The sequence below is a fragment of the Mus musculus genome, chromosome 6 (assembly GCF_000001635.26).
Source record: "Mus musculus strain C57BL/6J chromosome 6, GRCm38.p6 C57BL/6J".
NCBI lineage: Eukaryota > Metazoa > Chordata > Mammalia > Rodentia > Muridae > Mus > Mus musculus.
Genome location: NC_000072.6, coordinates 64,329,142 through 64,346,958, shown reverse-complemented (window position 1 = coordinate 64,346,958; position 17,817 = coordinate 64,329,142). Strand labels below are relative to the sequence as shown.

Genomic DNA, 17,817 nt, shown 5'->3' with positions numbered 1-17,817 from the left:
AAGTTTGTCACTCAATCTAATTAACACCTTTACAAGAATAATTTGATTGTATTTTCCAACAAAATGTTAGAAATCAACCAAACTCAGCTCATTGAAATATTGTTACAAGGCACGCATGCGACTACACTTCAGATTGTTCCCTTGAAGAATCTGAAAAGAAAGTTTTCGTGACTGTTACCAGCCACCGCTGAGAGCTTTCTCCAGGCTTTTTCTTCTTTTCTTCTTCACTACCAATGACTTTGTGGTTATTGAAGTTTCACTGGTTCCATCTAGTCAATAACACAGATTTCCTGACTCTCCATGGCTCTCCACACTTACTCCTGACTCAGTTATATGTTAGTTCTCGCATCTTTTTCTTGTGCTCAGTGCCTGTGTTAAATTTGCCAGACTATTAGCCCTTGTTCTTCCATTTTCTACAATAGCCATAGACTGTATTAGGTCATGCAAAAGATATACTCTTCTGGAATAGGGATAACCATATAGTTAATTAGAGATTTATAAAGAAGTGAGTTCATTGAGTATGGATAACAAAGTAAAGACCTGCTTTTGGATATAAAGAAATTGTAAGGTAAATTCAATGATGATACATTAACAGGAATTATTAATCATAAAATTTCTTATAATAGACTCATATTAAGCAATATCTTTGGACTTCTAATTAATATTCAGAGAAAAGAAAATATCTTGAATGAAGAACAAGAGCTAACTTATCTTGCACATGTAAATAATAGAACATTATTTTCTGTAGTAGCAAGGATTTTCATGCCAGATAAGCTATTTTTCAGGAAGTCAGAGTTTGAAAGGAAAAACTGACCTTGAGATACCCTTCAAATCTTATCACTGTCATTCAGCATTGCCTTTGCTGATGAAACTGAATTTACATCAAAAGACAAGCAGCCATTATTGCTGGAAGCCTGCTATGCCTGAGATCCACTAAGATACAGTAGGAAATGTTATCTTCTGAGCACTGCTGTGAAGATCATTAAGAGGCCTTACTGATGCTATATACAAAATCATTTTAACTGATTATTTGAAACATCATTTTCCTTCCTTCTTAACAGGAAAATGTACTCTTTCTCTTACCTTGCTGTACAAAGGACCCATACACAAACCACATGGAGTTGTAGAGTGTAGTAGATGTCATCGATCCCATTTGCAATCGTGGGGGATTAAGCCAGTTTAAGAGGTAGACCAAGAGTCCCACAAGAAGCACTGTGCCAGCAATGCAGGCCCACAGAGATAGATCAAATGGTGCAAGGCAGGCAAACATATCCACTGTTTTTTCTGCCCTTCGAAGAAGGACTCCCACTGAGTAGTCCATGTAGCGTGTTGTAAAATCTACAACATTCTCCCGGTCTGGAGTGATGGTTAAAGCTGAAATCCCAATGTCAGCTCTCTGGGAAATTGAAAGAGAGAAGAATACATTAGTAGTGTGAAAACAATTCAGTTTGTGGCATTTCAGTTTGCCTTGGGGGAGAAAAAAATGATGCCTAAGGCAACATCTTAAGCTTCTTTATATAAACTGAAAGTACTGCAGGGACTTCTTATAGACACGCTCTATGTGAATTTTGCATAGATTACTGCAGTTCTTGTCCCAGCCGAGTCAAACAAATTACCTCATTCACATTGCCAGTATATGTGGAATCAGTCAGGACACAGATATAGCAGATATACCTCAATAAACTGTCTCTTTTTTCTTTTAATTCATTTTATCAAAGTCATCATTAGCACAGTAGCAAAAAAATCAAACAAACAAACAAACAACCCAAAACCCAAAAACCATATCCAAAGAATTCTAAGAAAATGTTTCCAAGGCGTACAGTAATTCTTAACATGTAAACTCATGGAAAGGTCACTTAAAACTTTAATTGACACTATCCTTGGTTACATTTTTATGCATGAAAGACTATATTTTGGGCTCTAAACTTGTTAGGGCTGATTTAGAATGTCATATGTCAAAAGGTTCCATGCTTCTCTTGTATAATCTTCATAAGCTGTCAATAGGCAATTAGTGACCATGGAGACAGTCATTTCTTGATGTCATAAAAATTCCTCTTCTTGGTGCATGTCTTTAGGTTCTCAGGGATCACAACAGCACATGTTAAGAGACATTACAGAGTTTCAGTAAAGCATGGAATAAATGACTTTACCTCCAAATTCTGTGATATGTGGATACATATTTAAGTAAATAGGCATCTCATTTAAAGTAATGGTCTGTGGTAGTGTTCCAAGCAAAGGGAAGCTTTCTCTGGACAAATATAAATATCAATAAATTGTATGTGGAGCACTTTCTAGCTGTTTCCTTCTTTTTAATTCTTTTGTGCAAGTACATAGAAGTGTAATTTTAGCTTTAAGCACCGAGAAAAAGAGAGGAAAAAAGTAAGATGCCACGTGGATTGCAAAACCAACTTTAATAAATTAATTTTCTGAAATTATAAAGCTTTTAACATGTTCTAGGTAAAGTAATGGTTTGCATGTGTGCAACCATGCATGTACACATGTATGTGTATATGTGTAAACCAGGTCAAAATCTACTTGTTGCTTCAGCCTGTATTATTCAGCTAAATAAAATATTTCACTAATCCATATAATTATCTATGAACTATACATTTCTTTCTTTATTTTATGTTAGGATACTAAAACTTGTTGAGATTGAGTGACTTTTTCAAGTCTCAGTTGATAAGTACAGGACAAGTGTTAACTATATGGTTTTCTCATAACTACTTTAAATTTTTATAAAATATCATCAAACTTACAATAAATCCATACTTTAGGAAGTCTGGATAAGTTTGTAAGATAGAAATAGAATTCAGCTTATCTCCTGTGTCTGCATGTTTGTGTATTTATAGACACACATCCATGTTTGGTGTGTATGAATGCATGCATGTGCATGTGTGTGCATGTGTGTGTGCATGTGTGTGCACATGCTAATGTTCTTGTATGTTTACTGTGGCCTGAAAATAAAGGTCCGAGGACAACTTACTGGAGTCAGTTCACTCTTTCCACCAAGTGGGTTCCATGGATCCAACTGAGGCCATCAGGCTAGGAACAAGTACCTATACCTGTATCTTGCTGGCCCAGTATTGATATTTTCGTATTCAGTATGTCTAACTATTTTAAATAATAAACTCTATTGGTTATTTATTTATTTATTTAGATATGAGGGCATTATTTTGTATGAACTAAAGTGTTAATAAATATGACCTTTACCTGCATGGGTCTAAAGATCCTAAAATGACTAAATTATCACTAAATATTAGCACTTGTGCATGCCTCTGAGAAATTTCAGTCCACTCAGGGAAGGTAAATCAGAATCAGTACAGCATTTCAATCTGACACATCTATGCACATGCACGCGTGTGCACACACACACACACACACACACACACACACACACACACACACTCACACCCATACATATACGCTTTGATGTGTGACACCGTTTAACATGTCATAATTTTCTGTGTTTCATTATTTTTCCCTTTATGATCCCATCTAACCTGTCATTATTGATTTTCTTTTATGAACATTCGCCTGTCCATTCTTGTCACCATTCTTCTGGTCCCCTACAAATCTCCCTGAACTCTGCTTTTCTTCCTCTTTGTATTGCGACTCAAGCAATCGTTCTTCAGAGCACATTTGATTCTGTTATATCATGTTTTTTTAAGTGGTTTTCAATGGGTTGCCCTCATCATAGGAAGATGATTCATTTCATAATATGAGCTACACATGTTTTGGTGCACAATTCTAGACATTCATGAGCATGGTCACACTGCGCCATTTTCTTACTGATGGTCTTCACAGACACTGCTTCCATGGTCTGAATTCTCTCCCTAAAACTCCTTCAAGATGATTAACATCTGAACTGTTTGCAAGGTAATCTTTCCATGACCCTTTGTTAGTATAGTTGCATTTATATTAACAGCTGCCTGCACACCCAGGTATTCCACCAGTTTAAAAAGTTATAATTTTCACATATTTTAATGAATTTTGATAACATATGTTTCCACTATTAGGTCATAACTTCAGGCAGGCAGAAATTATGAGTGTACATACACATATGCACAAACACGTGCACACGTGCATGCATACACAAACACACACATATACACATTCTAATGCTTATTACCTATAAACTGACTTTTCTCTACTTGATTTCTGTTAATATTTAGAGTCAAAGGAGTTTTCTCTTTATTTTTCTTCCTTCTCATCTGTTACAGTCCAACTAGGTAGCCCAGGCAGGATGAAAGCCTTTCTTCTTCCTTTCTGAATGTGAAGTGCTAGCCCTACAGGTATGCACCACAACATCCAGTCAGAGGAGAATCTCTTTTAAAGAAAGAGGCAAAATCAAAATTTACAAAGTTTTATAGCAATTATAAAAGATTAGCCTCTTGAATAATTACTTGGAAATTTGAAGTGTGTTTCTGCATTGTCAGTGTTTATGTATTTTATAGTTTTTTTGTAGTAACTAAGCATCTCTTCTGGAAGGTTTAATTTTTTTAAATGGCATGTCTAACATTAAATGTAGAAATTATTATTTAAGCTTTTATTAAGTGTAGCATTAAGACTAGAATATAAGTAAATGTATTCCCAAATGGCTTTTACTAATTACATAGCTAGAGCATTTTCTTTGGAAAGAGATACAAAATTTGTACTTTTTAAAATCATGAAACACGAATGATGGGCAGCACACAGCACATGGGTATAACTAAAAAGAAATATAACAATCTCAGAAGATTAACTCAAAGAGAATCTGAGAACAATTTTTTTCTAAACTTAATCAGAAATAAATTGTTACAGGCAACAAGTGATTACCTAGTTTGTTCCTGACTGTGATGCTGTGAACATCACAGTAATGTGGATACCTGGCATGAAGTCAGGGGTTACTCTGAATCCTTACCTACATCCTATGTTCTACATATGTGTCTTATGAACACAGCTAATTTGTCAATATTTCCCCAGATGGTATTGATAATTCAGTTTGCAAATGTGATTTTAGAGGGGTTGAGGATACAGCCCAGGAAGCCACGCCCTTGGAACAGGAGCTTGAGGACTTTTGTTCAACTCTCAGAATTCAAGTAAAAAAATAAAGAAAGCAAACAGGCAGAACAGAGGCCAGGAGCTGTGCAGTTATAATCTCAGCTCTGTGAATGTGGACACACACAGAACACTGGGACTTGCTACGCAGCCACCCTGGCCTACTGGGTGAGCTCGAGGCCAATGAAGAAACTTCTCAAAAATCCAAGGGTACAAATTACACCTTAAGTTGACTTCTGGCCTCCAAGTACACACGTGCATATGCAGTTACATGCAGTTACTCACAAGCCTATATATCTATACCTACATGCACATATGTATGCCCACAAATTAATCTGGAGCCAAGATCATTATATTTGGTAGGATATTATGCTAGAGGTCAAGGACAATTTACAAGTACTTTACTATGAAACCCCAGACTCTTCTAAGTCCTTTTAAACTGGCTTTGAGAAAAATGCTAGTTTCATATTTGTCTTTTGATGTAATTTGCATCCTTCACATATGTCTTTTTTTCATTTTTTTAAAATATTTTTTATTATTACGTATTTTCCTCAATTACATTTAGAATGCTATCCCAAAAGTCCCCCATACCCTCCCCCCACTTCCCTACCCACCCATTCCCATTTTTTGGCCCTGGCGTTCCCCTGTACTGGGGCATATAAAGTTTGTGTGTCCAATGGGCCTCTCTTTCCAGTGATAGCCGACTAGGCCGTCTTTTGATACATATGCAGCTAGAGTCAAGAGCTCCGGGGTACTGGTTAGTTCATAATGTTGCACCTACAGGGTTGCAGATCTCTTTAGCTTCTTGGATACTTTGCATATCTAGCTGTCTTCCATTATGTCAACTTTGGGAGTTTCTGAAGCAGCACCTTCATTCTTCACAGCAAGAGGGATGCAGATCTCATCTGTGCCATCACCACAAACCACACACCTATTCAACTTCCTCCACTGGTATCTTGTTAACCAAAATGTAGACTTGCATTTCAATCAACTATCAATATTCTTTACTATATTATTATCCAACCAGGTTTCTCACAGAGTTCTGAAATGCTCTGGAACAGTCATTATTGAACTCAAAGTAAGTGAGTAATCATGAATAGTTTAACGGTACAAAGAAAAGATAATAACTGGCTTTTTTTTTTTTACTGTCTACAGCACATCTGTGATTTTATCTGAGAATAAAATCATACTTATTTCTCTATAGAAGTGATCATATGTACTGTACAATTTAGAATATGCCAGAATAAAATCATAGAACATTCTTCTCTTAATTTTTTGCAAATAAAACTTATAGGAACTCATTTTTCTCCTAAAAAGAATATACTTATTTCCCACCGTCACCACTAATCTTTACCAGGAATTTGGATTCTTCCAAAGAGCCGATTACAAGTTTCAGTCTTACAGCATTCCCTGGTAGCATACCTGATTTTTTTGTCATTCTATGAAGAAGAAACCAACATATTTCCAAAGAGTTTCTGCACAAATTCATCCCACTGTGTTTCTCAAAGTGTGTGTTTTCTCCTTTTCATGATTGAGCTTTTATAGTTTAGTTTTATTCTTGACAATGTCTATGAATACTACTTGCTCTTCAACTAATATTATAATGTATAAAGAGAAAAATAGGAGCCCAGAATAAAAGAAGAAGGAGGAAGGGGAAAGGATAGGAAGAAAGGGAGAGGAAAGAAGAAGTCCAGATCACATTTACTATGTGATGTTTGACTGAGCAGGTGGCCATACTTGAACATCTCAGGTCATTCATTTTGTAGCCAATGGAATGTAACCAGTAGTACAAGAAAGGTCTTCATTTTGAATTTTTATTGTAAAACCATTTATTATGGTATTAATGATTTTTAATGTTTAGTAGTAGTATAAATTCAGACTTCAACTTCCAATATTCCTTTCCTATGAAATATACAATCTGAATTACTACCTACCTGAACACAGAAAATGGATCAAAATGTGAAGGAAATACCCACTATTAATTTTCTTAAAGTCAAGATTTTATGTAGGTATTTTAAAGATAAATAGACACGGGTTAATATCACATTGTTACAGATTAATTTTAAATTAAAATGCTTAACACACTTAGCATTAATTTTCAAATATACTTATGGAAATGAATAAATCTCTAGGCTGAACTAATGGAAATGCTGTTAAAGTAATTTTTATTCTGACATTAAGTCAGAGTTAATAATATTAAAATATATTTTCTTTTACATTTATATGCATGGCATTTATGAACTCATTGAAAGGACAGAATTAATATGGTTACAGTTAGTACATGGTAGGGTAATTAACCTAATTTTAAAGTGCGGTGGATAAATAGGTCCTATCTTGTTAGTGCAGCTATTAGTACCATTTAACACTTACATAGGACTTACTACCAGTTTTCAATTATCATTTCAACTTACCATCACAAACACTCTATGAGTTAAACTACTAATACCTCAAACTTGCAAGTAAGGAAAGTGAGTCAGATTAAAATATTTACCTAATATCACAAAGAAGAGTCCGGAGCTGCCAACCCAGGCAAGTCATCTCCAAATCAGCGAAAAGCCTGCTACCCTTCCTGTCTCTACCAAAAGATTAGCTCACTGCTTCAGAACTAGTGCTGAACTGCGCTCCTTCAGCACATAGCTTCTAATCCACACTGTGAGATTCTTGCGTGAGATCTATCCATTTACTAACAGTCCAGACAGAATAAGAGAAGAGTATCAAAAATGAGGAATACTCTATGGATGAATGAGTCTTCCTAGAGGCTTTATGAGACATCTTATCTCCAGTCTTACTCGATCGGACTAAGTTATATAACAACCATAGGTCAAGAAAAAGGGGAATTCATGTTGTGTCCAAGCTATCTGGCAACCACTGAAACAAACAAACAAACAAACAAACAAACAAACAAACAAATGATAGGACTTGTACTGAAGCCCAACTGTGGGAAGCCACATGTGCCGTTGCAGAGTGGCACTGACTACTGCTGGCCACCACGCATAAGATTGGACAAACAATCAATGTGTACATATGCAGTAAAGTTTTTTGCAAAGACACTGCCTGGCCCAGGCATGATAATGAGGTTCTGTAAGGTACTGAGAGTATAACCAATCAGATGTGAGACATGCAAATGAGGTATGATAATGAGGTTCTGTAAGGTACTGAGAGAGAGTAGCCAATCAGATGAGGAACATGCAAATGAGGCTTAGTGCATAACCAATCCGGGTGTGAGACACGCCCCTCCTAGGCCTATAAAAGCAGCACCAGTTCTGGGCTCGAAGTCTTTTCGCCTCTACAATCAAGCTCTCCCAATAAACGTGTGCAGAAGGATCCTGTTGCAGCGTCGTTCTTCCTGGCCAGTCGAGCGCGCGCAAGAAGTGGTGCCGAAAACCCGGGACAAGAAACATCTTCAGGCACGAGCGAAGAACCCCTGCTACAGGGAGGATTCAGAACTGCATCACGGGGAAGGAGCAGTTAATAAAGGTTCCCGCAAAACAGACTGCTGAGAAGGATCCGGCGTGGATTCAGAACTCTTCAGCTGGGGAACGGTGGTAATAAAGTGTTCCTGCAAAACAGACTGCTGAGAAGGATCCGGAGTGGATTCAGAACTCTTCAGCTGAGGAAGGGCGGTACCGGTAAGTAGAAAGAAATTAATGTGAGAGGCATGCTCTCCTACGAAATAGATCTGATAATTGTTGCTGGGGTTGCTATCTTTCTTGCCTTGATCTTATATCATGGCTTTAATTGTCAACTCCCAAAATGTAAAGATACAAAAAATAGTATAAAAAATAATAAAAAGCAGAAAATTAAGTCAATTTACCCTCCTCTCGAGGACTCTGAGTCGTTAGAATTGTCTAGCTCAGAGGATTCCGAATTATCAACAGGAGAGGAGGAAGATTTGAAGGAGGCTGCTGCGGAGTATGAAGCAGAAAGATCTGGTCCAATAGGGAGGAGTTTCAGTGCTCCCCCACCTACTCCGCCTTATGCAGATAAGAAAGCAATTGGCAATGGTCACTCTTTTTGCACTCCTAAAGGGTTGCAAAAAATATGTCAGGCTTTTCCTGTTTTTCAGGATCATGCTCAACAGCGATATTATGAGCCAATATCGCATAAACAAGTAAAAGAGCTAGCAGAGTCAGTAAGGACCTATGGAGTTAATGCCTCATTTACTCAGTCCCAAATTGATAGATTGGCTCACAATGCCATGACTCCTTTTGACTGGATGAGTGTGGTAAAGGCATGTCTTACGATGGGACAGTATCTAGATTGGAAGTCTATATGGCATGATCTGTGTTTGAGTCAGGCCCGTACTAATGCTACTGCAGAGCAACAAGCATGGAGCTTTGAAATGCTTACAGGTCAGGGTATATGGACAAACAATCAATTAGGATACCCAGTGCAGGTCTATGATCAAATTAATCAGGCAGCAGTGAAAGCTTGGAAAGCATTGCCTAATAGAGGAGAGGTATCTGGTAACTTGACAAAAATTATTCAGGGAACTAATGAGCCATTCTCTGAATTTGTGGCTCGCATGATGGAAGCGGCAGGACATATATTTGGTGATGCTGAGGCCGCAATGCCATTAATTGAACAATTAGTTTATGAGCAATGTACCAAAGAATGTAGAAATGCTATCACACCATGGAAAGGGAAAGGGCTACAAGCATGGATGAAAGCCTGTAGAGAAATAGGAGGACCTCTTTCAAATGCAGGGCTGGCTGCCGCAGTTTTGATGGCGCAAGCAAAAGAAATAACCTGCTATAATTGTGGACAAACAGGTCATATGCAAAAGCAGTGTACAAAGGGTAGAAAGAGTAGGTTTGAAAAGACAGAACCAGGTACTTGCCCAAAATGTGGGAAAGGAAGACATTGGGCAAATGAATGTAGATCAGTCAGAGATATAAAAGGAAGGCCAATACCTCAGTTTAAAGTGCAACAGCCAAAAACCGGGGTGAGGGGCCCCCGTCCCCAGGGCCCCCAAATGTATGGGGCATTTCAGACCACAGTGTCCATGAGGCCACCCAGAGACCGAGGAGAGCCACTCCGGGTTCAGCAGGATTGGACATCTGTGACACCTCCAGAGTACTTCTTACACCTCAAATGGGGTGCCAACCTATTTCATCAGACTTTAGAGGTCCCTTACCAAAGGATACAGTGGGCCTACTTTTGGGTAGGTCCTCTTCTGCTTTGAAAGGATTGATGATACATCCCGGAGTTATAGACTCAGATTATGAGGGACAAGTTAAGATTATGTGTTCTGCACCCCGAGGTATTGTAGCCATTTCTCCTGGAGATCGCATTGCTCAATTACTGATTCTTCCTAGTTTGCATAACATGTTCCCTAGTAGCCAGGATTCCCGAGGGGATAAGGGACTCGGTTCTACAGGAACTAATGTGGCCTACATATCTTTAGATTTGGATAATCGTCCCACTTTACAATTACAAATAGAAGGAAAAACCTTTCAAGGTATAATGGATACAGGAGCAGATAAAAGCATTATATCCAGTAATTGGTGGCCCGCTTCTTGGCCTGTTAATCAATCGTCACATAGCTTACAAGGATTAGGATATGAGGCTACCCCAACTATAAGTGCAAAATCCTTACAATGGAAAGATAAAGAAGGAAGAACAGGGCTTTTTCAACCTTATGTACTCCCTTTACCTGTAAACTTATGGGGAAGAGATGTGTTGTCAGCCATGAACTTTATATTGACTAATGATTACTCTCAGAAAAGCAAGGAAATGATGAAAGGAATGGGATATATACCTGTACTAGGTCTTGGCAAAAACTTACAAGGTAGAATTTCACCAGTTAAAGCCACAGAAAAAGTAGATAAGAAAGGGCTGAGTTTTTTTTAGGGGCCACTGAGGAGCCTTTGCCCATTCCATGGCGTACGGAGGACACGGTGTGGGTGCCTCAGTGGCCTTTACCCTCTGAGAAGTTAAAAGCAGCTAAAGAATTAGTACAAAAACAATTAGACCTGGGACATGTGGAACCCACTCAATCACCCTGGAACACCCCTATTTTCGTTGTAAAGAAGAAGTCAGGTAAATGGAGATTGTTACATGACCTAAGAGCCATTAATGCACAAATGCAAGTTATGGGTCCTGTACAAAGAGGACTCCCCCTACTCTCAGCTCTACCTAAGGATTGGAGAATTATAGTAGTAGATATTAAGGATTGTTTCTTTTCCATTCCATTAAATAAGAAAGATAAACCTAGATTTGCATTCACCTTGCCTTCTATTAATCATATGGAGCCTGATAAAAGGTACCAATGGCAGGTATTACCCCAAGGAATGGCAAATAGCCCTACAATATGTCAGTTATATGTAGGAAAAGCTTTGCAACCGGTTAGGGATGGTTTCCCCTCCTTAAAAATTTGTCATTATATGGACGATATAGTGATTTGTGGACCTGAAGAAGAAAGTATACAGCAAGCTTATGGCTTGCTTAATGAAACTTTAAAAAATAATGGCTTGATTATTGCACCAGAAAAAGTACAGCAGTCTAATGTTAGTCATTTTTTAGGAGCCACTATTACTTTACGATGTGTCACCCCACAAAAGATTAGTATAAGAAAAGATCATCTAAAGACATTAAATGATTTTCAAAAATTATTAGGAGATATAAATTGGATTAGACCTTATTTAAGGATCCCTACTTCGGAATTAAAACCTTTATTTCAAATTTTAGAAGGAGAATCACATATTACCTCATTGAGACAATTAACACCTGAGGCTTCTGATGTTCTTAGGAAGGTGGAAAGAGCTATCCAAAAAGCACAGTTAAATCGTATAAATGAGCAAGAACCTTTGTACCTATGCATATTAAGAACCATAAATTTGCCAACTGCTGTGTTATGGCAAGATGGTCCTTTAGTATGGATACATCCACATATATCCCCTAATAAGACTATAGAGCATTATCCCACCATGGTAGCAAATATGGCCCACAAAGGGATAAAAACTTCAATTACTCACTTTGGAAAAATGCCTGATAACATAATTGTCCCTTATACTGTCGCACAAATGCAAATACTCTGTGCTACTATAGATGAATGGGCCATTCTTAGATGCAGTTTTTCTGGTTTAATTGATAATCATTATCCTAAACATCCGTTATTACATTTTATGTTATTACATCCAGTAATATTTCCAAAGGTAACGGCTAATACCCCTATAAAGGGAGCCATTGATATTTATACAGATGGATCAAAAACAGGAATTGGAAGTTATGTAATCAATGAAAAGGCTGTAAGGTTGCAATTTACACCAGGAGCCCCTCAATTGGTAGAATGTTTGGTGGTTTTAGAAGTTTTTAAAAGATTTCCTATGCCCATAAATATTATCTCTGATTCTGTTTATGTAGTTAATGCGGTTCTAGCATTAGAGACTGCCGGAAATTTTAAGCAGTCTAGTCCAGTATCTGAAATTTTGAGGAAAATACAAAATTGTATTTTGATGCGTGAGCATCCCTTTTATATTCAACATATTAGAGCACATACATCATTACCTGGACCTATGGTTAAGGGAAATGCAATTGCTGACTCAGCCACCAGAGACATGGTTTTCCTATCACAAAGTTCTATAGAAAGTGCTAAGAATTTTCATCAGCTTTATCATGTCCCTGCTTCTACATTACGACAAAAATTTAAGCTCACACGAACAGAAGCCCGAGATATTGTCCTACAGTGTGGTAAATGTGTAGAATTTATTAATGCACCTTCCGTGGGTGTTAATCCTCGCGGATTGCGACCCCAAGATGTTTGGCAAATGGACGTCACGCATATCCCATCTTTTGGGAAATTACAATATGTACATGTATCTATTGATACCAGTTATGGTGTCCTACATGCCTCTCCCTTGACAGGGGAAAAAGCAGTTCATGTCATATCTCACTGCTTAGAGGCTTGGGCTGCATGGGGCAAGCCCCTAGTGTTAAAGACAGATAATGGTCCTGCATATACTTCTTCTAAATTTAGCCAATTTTGCAAACAAATGCAAGTAAAACATATTACTGGATTGCCCTATAATCCACAGGGCCAAGGCATCATTGAGAGAGCCCACCGCACTCTGAAACAATATTTGCAAAAACAGAAAGGGGAAATAGAGGCTATGACGCCAAAGATGGCTCTATCCCTTGCAATATTTACTCTTAATTTTCTAAAATTAGATGATGCTGGAAGATCACCAGCTGAAAGGCATGGACAATGGCCTCAATCGCCCAATGAAATGGTCAAATGGAAAAATGTCCTTGATAATAAATGGTATGGCCCGGATCCTATCTTAATCAGGTCCCGGGGAGCTATTTGTGTTTTTCCACAGGGTGAAGAAAATCCACTTTGGGTCCCGACGCGACTGACAAGGACCCTGAAAGAGCAAGATGAACCCCAAGATGATTCTCCTGCTCCTGATGATTGAAACCAGGATAAGTATACCTTTATGGGCCATAGTAAGATCATGGCCAGTACCTTTACCGGTACATTCCAATTCTTCTACCTAGCCTTTGTTTTTTGCAAAGGAATGTTTTTTGGATGTGCCTTATGCACGACAAACTCCTCAAGAGCCACGGGTGTATAAGAGTACTAGTTTTCATTTAAATTATACATTATGCTTTGTGCATAATGTGGATACACCTTTTACACCCTGTATATTTTTTAAGAAAAAGATTATCTCTAATTGGGCAGATCAAATTAATACTGCTGACACTATAAGTCAGATAGCAGAAAAAACGTCTGAGGCATTGCTTACCCTGCAAAGGGTGGATTCTCATATCACCTCAGGGTTAATGTTAGTGAATCAGAGAGTGGATATTTTACAACATGACATGGAACAGATGATGGATGTCATACAAATGAGTTGTGTGGCATCCACTTTGCATGTGTGCATTACTCCCAATAGGTACATTAATAATTCTTTTATTAAAAGTACAGACCTATCGAAATTACCTGAAGGGGAACTGGTCGCAGGAGCTGGGAAGGTTGCAGACGAGGCTGCAGATGCAGATCCTGAACCTTAATGGGACCAGAGTGGAACCAGTGACCCTTGGAGACTTTACCTCTTGGCTTACCTCTGCTTTTTCTTACTTTAAGGAATGGGTGGGAGTGATTTTGTTTGGTGCTGCCATATGCTGTGGACTGGTGTTCATGCTCTGATTGGTATGCAAATTCAGAACTCAACAAAAACGTGACAAGGTGATTATAACTCAGGCACTTTTAGCTATTGAAAACGGCTCCTCCCCTGAAATTTGGTTATCTATGCTCAAGAATTAGTCAGCATGAGATTAGATGAGAGAGACTCAACGATCATTGATCAGCCCTTGCTCATCAATAGGGTGATCATGATTTCCCCACTAATTCATTTTTTGGCTGGCCTCTTTTGCAGAGTTCGCCCTAGGTCATTTAGCAGTTATTGTCACACAGCACTGCGGTATCCAGAGACGGGCAACTTTCCTCGTGCACAGTCCAACCTAAGACATGGGGCCCGGTGGCGATAGGGTTACCCTATGACGGGTAAGGCTGTGACATTAGAGGAATGACCTAAAACAGGAGCCACGGCGGATGGGCATAATTGCACAGGCCTAGTCCAGCCTCATTTTATTAAAACAAACAGGGGGAGATGTGGGAAGCCACATGTGCCGTTGCAGAGTGGCACTGACTACTGCTGGCCACCACACATAAGATTGGACAAACAACCAATGTGTACATATGCAGTAAAGTTTTTTGCAAAGACACTGCCTGGCCCAGGCATGATAATGAGGTTCTGTAAGGTACTGAGAGTATAACCAATCAGATGTGAGACATGCAAATGAGGTATGATAATGAGGTTCTGTAAGGTACTGAGAGTATAACCAATCAGATGTGAGACATGCAAATGAGGTATGATAATGAGGTTCTGTAAGGTACTGAGAGAGAGTAGCCAATCAGATGTGAGACATGCAAATGAGGTATGATAATGAGGTTCTGTAAGGTACTGAGAGAGAGTAGCCAATCAGATGAGGAACATGCAAATGAGGCTTAGTGCATAACCAATCCGGGTGTGAGACACGCCCCTCCTAGGCCTATAAAAGCAGCACCAGTTCTGGGCTCGAAGTCTTTTCGCCTCTACAATCAAGCTCTCCCAATAAACGTGTGCAGAAGGATCCTGTTGCAGCGTCGTTCTTCCTGGCCAGTCGAGCGCGCGCAAGACCCAACCAGTCGTCTTTCATTGTATTCCTTTCTGTAACATTACTGCTTTCAGATCAATGCAAGTTCCTTTAGACTTTTATATTTTTCCATAAATATGGTGTTTTGTGAGCAACAAACTATATTCAATCTCCAACTCTGGTCTTTTATAGATGGCAGAGTTTTAAGCACTGAGTGTTTTAGTTACCTTCAACTCTCAACATGTAGAAGGAAAATGCATAAATATTCAAAAGGTATCTGTTGATTGTGAAGGTTTTCTGATTAATTTAATAATTTTCTTATTGAAACATTTTTAGAATATTTTATTTTCCTTGTACTTATTATGATCAATAGAGATTTGGTGTACTTATTTATCTAAATATCAATGTTTTCACTAATTTAATACATGTTTTATTTCTGACACCATGATAACAACAAGAATGTTAATATTAGTTAGCTTTTGGTGTTCTTCATTTACCTGTAAGCATCCACTCTCAAAAATATTCCTTCCTGACTTCTAGCTCCCTTCAGCAAACTTCATGCCTGCTCATATATACTACCTAATTTAAAGTCTTAAAAAGAGTTGATTTTCATATTAATTAGCTTTTCTTCTTTACCCTACATTCACCTACTGTTTCCAATGTTTAAATGTATCTTCACCTGGGTAAGATTCTCATTCCCCAGGTGACAGTCACTGCTCCATCTTCTGTTTTTTTCTACCTCTCAGACAATGGTTATCTCATAATATCTGTTTTATCTTCTCAGTGTTAACAACTTTTATAGGCAGGAATTATATTTTTTAAATTATATGTTTCACATCAGTACCTACAGTAGATTTCCAAAGAAATCTTGTCAACTTATTACCCTTGGTAGAAATTAATGTTTTAATAAAAATCTTAAAATTTTGTAGAAATGGAATAAAGTTTTTTTTCCCTTAGGAAGAAATCACCAACTTCATCCTTTTTAATACCAATATGCCAGCCAGGCCCTTGATTTTAGTGTGCTGAGGTTTCATATATTCAGTTTACCTATTTGGGACTCACCTCAATATAAGCAGTGAGCCATCTCACAATTCTAAGTTGAAGGCCAAATCTGAAATTCTAAGAAGGCAACTTGGCTGCCTGAGGGGACAGGTGAACAAAGCACAGGGTTGGCCACGCTAAGGAGCTGGCTAAACCTTATCATCCCTATCGCTTCTGTAGTTCCTTTCTGTCTTTCTTTCTTTCTGTCTGTCTGTCTGTCTGTCTGTCTTTCTTTCTTTCTTTCTTTCTTTCTTTCTTTCTTTCTTTCTTCCTTCCTTCCTTCCTTCCTTCCTTCCTTCCTTCCTTCCTTCCTTCGTTCCTTCCTTTCTTCCTTTCTCTCTTTCTCTCTTTCTCCCTTTCTCTCTTTCTCTCTTTCTTTCTTTTCTTTCTTTCTTTCTTTCTTTCTTTCTTTCTTTCTTTCTTTCTTTCTTTCTTTCTTTCTTTCTTTTTTTTGTTTTTGGTTTTGGTTTTTTGAGACAGGTGTAGCCCTGGCTGTCCTGGAACTCACTCTGTAGACCAGGCTGGCCTGGAACTCAGAAATTCGCTTGCCTCTGGGATTAAAGGCGTGCTCCACCATGCCCAGCCTACTTCTGTAGTTTCTATATTATCTCTTTATAAGAATTATTCCCCATTCTTTTATGTATTCTTTTGTATTTGTGTTCACTTGAATTATTACTATTATTTTTTAACTTGATTTATCTCTGATGATGAATACTCAGACTGAGAAAATGAAAAGCATTTGCAGACACTGATGGTGTGTATATATGAACAAGTGGGCATATGAGGCATTAGAGGCAGTACAAGAATTCGAATCAATGTAAATTATACTAGAGTTAGAAAGAAAGTATGAAATGATAGTTTAAATGAATCCTTTGATTGTTCTGTCTAAAATAGTTACTGAAAAACAAAAAAACAAAAACAAAAAAGCAATGTCACTGTCAGGAATTGTCACAGGCCATGGGCATTCCCCTGTACTGGGGCATATACAGTTTGCAAGACCACTCTTCACACTGATGGCCGACTAGGCCATCTTCTGCTACATATGCAGCTAGTGACACGAGCTCTGGGGGGTTCTGGTTAGTTCATATTGTAGTTCCACCAGTAGGGTTACAGACCCCTTCAGCTCCTTGGGTGCTTTCTCTAGCTTCTCCATTGGGGGCCCTGTGTTCCATCTTATAGATGACTGTGAGCATCCACTTCTGTATTTGCCAGGCACTGGCATAGCCTCATATGAGACAGCTATACCAGGGTCCCTTCAGCAAAATCTTGTTGTCATATGCAATAGTGTCTGGGTTTGGTGGCTGATTATGGCATCCCATATGACTACCCTGGGTGGGGTAGTCTCTGGATAGTCCATACTTTCGCCTTAGCTCCAAACTTTGTCTCTGTAACTCCTTTCATGGGTATTTTGTTCCCTCTTCTAAGGAGGAATGAAGTGTCCACCAGTTGGTCTTCCCTCTTCTTGATTTTCTTGTGTAAACTCACATTTTGACAAAACTCAAACCAAGGGTAAAGGATAAGATTGAGTGGATTTTTGTCTTAATTACAGTGAAAACTTCAAAAACTCTAGAATTTTCTTGGGATCCTTTTATATACTTA

At 38.3% G+C, this 17,817-nt stretch overlaps 1 protein-coding gene across 2 annotated transcripts in view; it reads right to left on the bottom strand.

Moving 5' to 3' along the window:
• The window catches only part of Grid2 (glutamate receptor, ionotropic, delta 2), a 1,448,316-nt gene that overhangs the window by 357,363 nt on the left and 1,073,136 nt on the right, over positions 1–17,817 (bottom strand). For both annotated transcript variants that reach the window (NM_001370966.1, NM_008167.3), the window contains exon 11: positions 1,084–1,396. In NM_001370966.1, the coding sequence (NP_001357895.1) occupies positions 1,084–1,396 (313 nt within the window). The remainder of the gene's footprint in view (positions 1–1,083; positions 1,397–17,817) is intronic.